The sequence below is a fragment of the Monodon monoceros genome, unplaced genomic scaffold (assembly GCF_005190385.1).
Source record: "Monodon monoceros isolate NGI ecotype Baffin Bay Population unplaced genomic scaffold, NGI_Narwhal_1 Super_Scaffold_6, whole genome shotgun sequence".
In the NCBI taxonomy this organism is placed as follows: Eukaryota; Metazoa; Chordata; class Mammalia; order Artiodactyla; family Monodontidae; genus Monodon; species Monodon monoceros.
The window spans coordinates 1,357,370-1,363,154 of record NW_021703783.1 but is presented as its reverse complement, the minus strand read 5'-3'; the positions used below and the strand labels follow the sequence as shown (position 1 = coordinate 1,363,154).

Genomic DNA, 5,785 nt, shown 5'->3' with positions numbered 1-5,785 from the left:
GCTTCTCTACTGAAACCCAGCCATCAGCCCCTCAGCTTCTCTACTGATTCCAACGACCAAGCTAACGATGCCGACACCTCCACACTCTGTGCCTCCGTCCCTGCCCCGTCCCGAGTGCCCGGTGCCACCACTGGAACGCCCTGCCGTCACCCCAAAACCACTATTTCAAAATGAAACTAAAACTATCCTCAAGCCAGGTTCTCAACCTCCCATCTTTCCATTCTGCCAATGAGTCTATCATCCTCTCTGTTTTCCATTTCAAAATCTCACCAGTACTTTAAAATGCCACCGCCCCCTGCATGCAGTCTCCCAATAAGCCCTCCCCACTTCACCTCACACCCGCTCCGCCACCGCCGTCTTCTCCGTGCCTGCATAATGCTAGCATACCGACTTTCGCGCACGTCCTGTCATCACTCCTTTACTCCCCCACTCGCAAACCTTCAGCGGCTCCCTACTGCTCAGAAAACAGCTTTCAGCACCTTCAGTCTGATACTCCAAGCCAGCAAAATCTCTTTACTCTCACCGTCAGCTTCTAACTCATGCCAACCGATACACACTCTCCGCCCCAGACCACTGCCCTCACTGTGCTGTACCACGGGGCCCCTGCCTCTGCCTCTGCGACGCTCAGCTCCTGCCCTGCACTCGGCAGCTCTGCAGAGCCTCCCAGGGCCACACGCCCGCCCACTCGCTGCTTATCACGCGCCAACTGGCGCGGGGGTAGTCCATCCACACCGTGGTTTACCTTCAAAGGTGAAAGTGTGTATAGAACAGATGAGCGTGTGTGGGGTGGGAAGGGTTATTATATCTCTGTAACCCACCGGCGGTGATGGGCCTCAGCTGTGAGATCTTACGTGGATGTTTCTGTGAATAAACAGCTTAGCTGTGAAGACAATGTACATACTACACATCTCTGTGTGCATGTGTGATATTAGCAACAGCTGATAAAAATTACCAAAAAACATGAATTTATTAAATCTATCCTGAAACATATTCCACTAGCTGTACAGTGGAGGGCTGAGAGACCTCTTTAATTTTGATCACGCTTCTTCAAGGAGTGAAGAGGTGGCGTGACCAATAACGCTCTCCTCCAAATGCTGGTTAGATAATCTAACATTCTGACCAGTGTACTTCTAGCTCCTTGCCAATCCATTATACTCAAGCACTTTGTACCATTCATTCGAATTAAAGAATAAATAGTTAACACTGCTTTTATAAGAACACAGAGATTTAAGTTCATCCATACTGAAGTTTACATTATATTCTGAAATCAGTATTCATGACACCACACAGATGCCATCATTCAGTATTCCCTTCCTTATGTCAACTAATAACTTCAAACTAATAGCTTCAAACTAAGTTCTTTCCCTTCTCTGAAATAAAACTACACTTGAAGGGTGACACAACAGAGCTAAGCCATGAGTGAAAGACCATCAGTTTCTTTATGAAAGTGAAATACTCTTACCTTGTGTAAACAAATAAGGTTCCTTCCACATCAGTCTTTTCCTAAAAAATAAAAACAAAACAAACAGCAAAACATGTATATTCTGTTCACTAACAGGAAACACTCACAGAGGTCAGAGAACACAAGCATCTTAGAGAACAGGAATTCGATCAGTTCCAAGCGGGGTCAAACCTACGTAACAGAGGGGTAACTCTTAGCGAAAGGAAGAAGCAGATTTTTTGCCCGTTGTGACTCTGCTGCTCAAGCAGTGGGAAGCATCCTCCTACTGTCATTTACAAACTAAACCACAGTGCTGTCTTCCCCTGTGACCTGGGGACACGGCCAGACGCAGAAACCACCGCTCTCTGTACTTCCTTCTCCTCCTCTGTTTTCTGGTTTCCTTTTCTCTTGTCGTAGCCTGTCACCTAGGAGAGCAGCGGACCTGCCGATAACTCTACTCTGACTACTACACAGAAGACGGCAATGCTGCTGTAGTTTTCAGACAAACTAATCGCCTATTTGATGTGGAATACTTAGAGTCAAGTCTGATCTTTGAAATACAATTAGAAACATTACCAAGCTAGGACTCAAGAACTCTGCCTGAGAGGGACTGGGAAAGTTGTAAACTTAAAATGATAAACTATCATTTCAGTTCACTGGGAAAGGCTCTTTTCCGTCTCCCCAGGCCCTGATGAAAATGTTCAGCTTACTAAAAAAGAAATTTAAGTACCCATTTGTCTGATTAACTAGTAATCAGACCATTATATCTCAGAATTTAGAATTTATCCTTGCTATTTACGTGGTTTAATTTCAGCATTCTATTTAACCTCTCAATATTTTGTTATTTATATATCCATTAGCAAAGTCATTCAAAATTTAAGTGCTCTGTAGTTTTGGTGAAAAATACTCTCTTTAAGAAACAAAGGTATATTAAAATGATGATTCTGAAAAGGCACACAAAAAATTGCAAGCATGATCCTCTCCATGCTTGAGTAATTTCATCATCCTTAAACTGGATTTACTATTAAGTGACCACTTGCTACGAGGACAAAACACTTTTCTGTCTTCCAGTATTTGACCCTGGACTGTTTCATCTCAGAGATCCTAGTCAGGATGTTTCTGCAGATCAGCACACAGAAACCTAACAGCCTTCGACCTGTTTCCTTCCTTTCTTAATGAAGTAGTGATAGAAATTACCTGTTCCTTAAGGAAAACCCAGAATCAGAAATGTAAATGGCATGCTTCTCCTGAAATTATTCTCTAACTCCAAATTTGCGATTCTTAATTAGTTTATTGTTCTGTGTCTCAGTTTCTCCACCGAAAAGGGATAACAAACCTACACCACGCAGATCTTTGGATTAAAAACATATTTTTCATCTAAGGCTCTATGACACCTAGATAAAAAGGTCTTTGGAAATGTAAATTCTGGTCTATTCTGGCTGAAACAGCTCAAATTCACGTATTTTCTCCGTCCCTCCACGGTTATACAGGGGTAACCAGATTTTTTTTTTCTTTCTGGGCAAAGCCCAGGTTTGGGGTTTTGGGCAACAGTTAAAGCAAGATTCGATTAGCTCCTCCTTTTTTTTTTTTCTTTCTGGGCAAAGCCCAGGTTTAGGGCAACAGTTAAAGCAAGATTCTATTAGCTCTTCCTTAGGTCCTGCAAGTAAAGAAGACTTTTTTTTTTTTAAATATTTATTAATTTATGTGGCTGCTCCAGGTCTTAGATGCAGCATGTGGGATCTTTTAGTTGTGGCATGGGAACTCTTCGTTGCGTCATGTGGGATCTAGTTCCCTGACCAGGATTAAACCCGGGCCCCCTGCATTGGGCGTGCAGAGTCTCAGCACTTAGACCACCAGGGAAGTTCCTAAAGAAGACTATTATGTTAAAGTATTAGTTCACAGCTCTGGGGGATTTTAGCTTAAATTTTAAAAGTACAATTTAATGATTTAATATTACACTCATAAAAACTAACAAGTGCTAAAAAATTAAGCAGTTCAAAATTTAAAATAACGAAGTAGAATGTAAAATAATGCTAGTTTGCAAACTATTGGGACTCGGCAGACTACTTGACACTTTCAAATCAACGCAATCTACATCTGACTATTCTGTTAAAATAATGAAAAAGTAAATCTTCATTTACCCTCTAAATCTGCCTTTCTCAATCATATATGTAGCATCCAAGTCACCTAAGAAGCTTTCGACAAACATCAAACGCTTGGGCCCCATAGCCGGAGCTTTCTGATTTGGTGGGATGCACTGATCTTGACTCACAGAACTCGCTAGAAACAAGGGGTACACGACCACTATCAGGCAGCTTCTCAAGCTCAGCACTTTTGACATCTGGGGCCAGGTTAACCTTTGTCGTGGGGGCCTGTCCCATGCGCCGCAGGATGTTTAGCAGAATCCCTGGCATCTACCCTCGGGATGCCAGTAACGTGGTCCCTCTCCAGGCGACAACTAAAAATTTTCTCAAGACCCTGCCAGTGTTGCCTGGAAGCAAAATCGACTCCAGTTAAGAACTACTGCTCTAAGGGTTGAGAGGTGAAAACACCACCAGGGTTAAGACACACCGGTGTTTTGGGGGAGTGGGATTTCCTGGCAATGGGAAGTAGGTCTAGTTCCAAAATTCCTACTCCAGTCCCGACATAATCGTTCTTAAGCTTCCTTAAAGCAGCTCATTTTCTGTCCCCGCTTCATTCCTTATTCCTCCTGCCGAATGCCTTAAGTTAGCCTTCATCCATATTCAGTGTAATAAGAATTCCCCTTCTTTACGTCGCACCTGCATATACTTTCTCTTCTGTTCTTAAGCATGTCCTGTACGCTTCTATTAGGCTTATGTTCAGAAGCTCCCGTTGTGGTGGCATATGGAGACGCAGCATCAATTTGCTTGCCCCCAGCAACTGCCCTGCAGCTAAACTAGGTCTCTGTCTTTTTTTTCCTCGGCTACCACAGCCTTGAATATGAGTCCTTTGAAAGAATGACCTTCTAAGGGATGAACCATGCGTTGTCTGAAAGCAACAAGTCCAGGAAGCAGAAAACCATAACTCCTGTAAATAATGCATTTTGTCACTTGCGACTTCTGATGCGGCTGTAGAAGGGCGGCCTCTGTAACTATGGTAACACGGGTCTCAGAGACCCTGTCCAACGCCCGTAGGAAACAACCACTACTCAAAGGGAACCTCTCCTGTACCCGTTAACTTGTGAGAATTCCCCAGACCCTCGGTCGGGTGTCAAGTCAGTCCAGAGAACGACACACCCCGATCCTCATCTCTGCTACCGAATTTCCTCAGCGGAATTAGGACATCATGCCTTTGGCGCTTTTCTACAGAGCAGTATGCAGCCGCAGGCAGAATATCTGCATTTTAAAAGTTGCCGCTGAAACTTGTCCACCTCGTCGCTCAACGTCCTTGATACGAGGACCCAGGCGACACATGCCCCCGAAAACTAGGGAGACACAGCTAGGAAGCGGCGCGCTTCCTCCCCCGGGACCTCGCGGGCAGGTGTCCCCACGTCCCTCCATTCCTGCCTCTTTTCGGTGAATTTCCTGTTACGAACTTAGGGCAACGCTGTTCTCTTCTCTCCCACGTTAGGACCTACTTCTTAGTGTCTTCGCTTCTGTGAGTGGTTTTCGGGTAAACTTTAATGACCTGCTGCGGAAGGTGGGGAGGCCACGTGAACTACTGGGGCTGTGTCCCGTCGGAGGGCTCTCCTAGCTGACCGCCAGGACGTGCCGGAGCAGGGTGTCTGACCCGCTCCGCGGGGCTGAGTCCTGCCCGCGCTCCGTGACTCAGTTCAACGCGGCGGGAGGTGCCCGCGGACGCCGGACCCGAGAGACCGCGGGGGGGACCTCCCCGCCCGCTCGCAGCCCCTCCCCGGCCCCGCCTGCCCGCACGCACCCACTCGTTGGCCCGGTGGCCGAAGGTGTACAGGGCCACCTGGCTGGCCACGTCCACGATGCGGCTGATGTAGGGATCGTGGCGCCGCAGGGCCGCCAGGCTAATGTCGCGCCCCTTCCCAGCTGGGTAGCCCGCCGCCGCCGCCGCCATCTTCCCGCCGGCCCGCGGGGCGCCGCAGCCCTCTCGGCAGAGCGCAGAGCGCGCAGGCGTCACTGGTCGATGGCCGCGCCCGCCCGCGATCGTTGCCACGGCAACCGCAAGGCGGCCCCCGCGCGGTCCTGCGAACGTCCCGGGTACAGGACCATCGCTGGACGCCGGGAACGTCTGCTCCTCGGCGCTCCGCGGTCAGACCCGTAGTGATAAACGCGCCTCGAGCGTGCGTAACTGAACAGGGAGGGAACTGCGATTTCTCGTGCGCGGACGCCGGGTGGTTCTTCAAGTGCAGTC

The 5,785-nt window shown here is 47.7% G+C and overlaps 1 protein-coding gene across 3 annotated transcripts in view; it reads right to left on the bottom strand.

Moving 5' to 3' along the window:
- DCP1B (decapping mRNA 1B) overlaps positions 1 to 5,499 on the bottom strand; it is a 50,597-nt gene extending 45,098 nt beyond the window's left edge. For all 3 annotated transcript variants that reach the window (XR_003791081.1, XR_003791082.1, XM_029205095.1), the window contains exons 1-2: positions 5,339 to 5,499; positions 1,463 to 1,503 (exon numbers count right to left, since the gene is read on the bottom strand). Coding sequence is in view for 1 of the 3 variants with exons in the window: in XM_029205095.1 (XP_029060928.1) it covers positions 1,463 to 1,503; positions 5,339 to 5,488 (191 nt within the window). In the remaining 2 variants the exon portion in view is untranslated. The remainder of the gene's footprint in view (positions 1 to 1,462; positions 1,504 to 5,338) is intronic.
- Between the last annotated feature and the right edge of the window lie 286 nt (positions 5,500 to 5,785).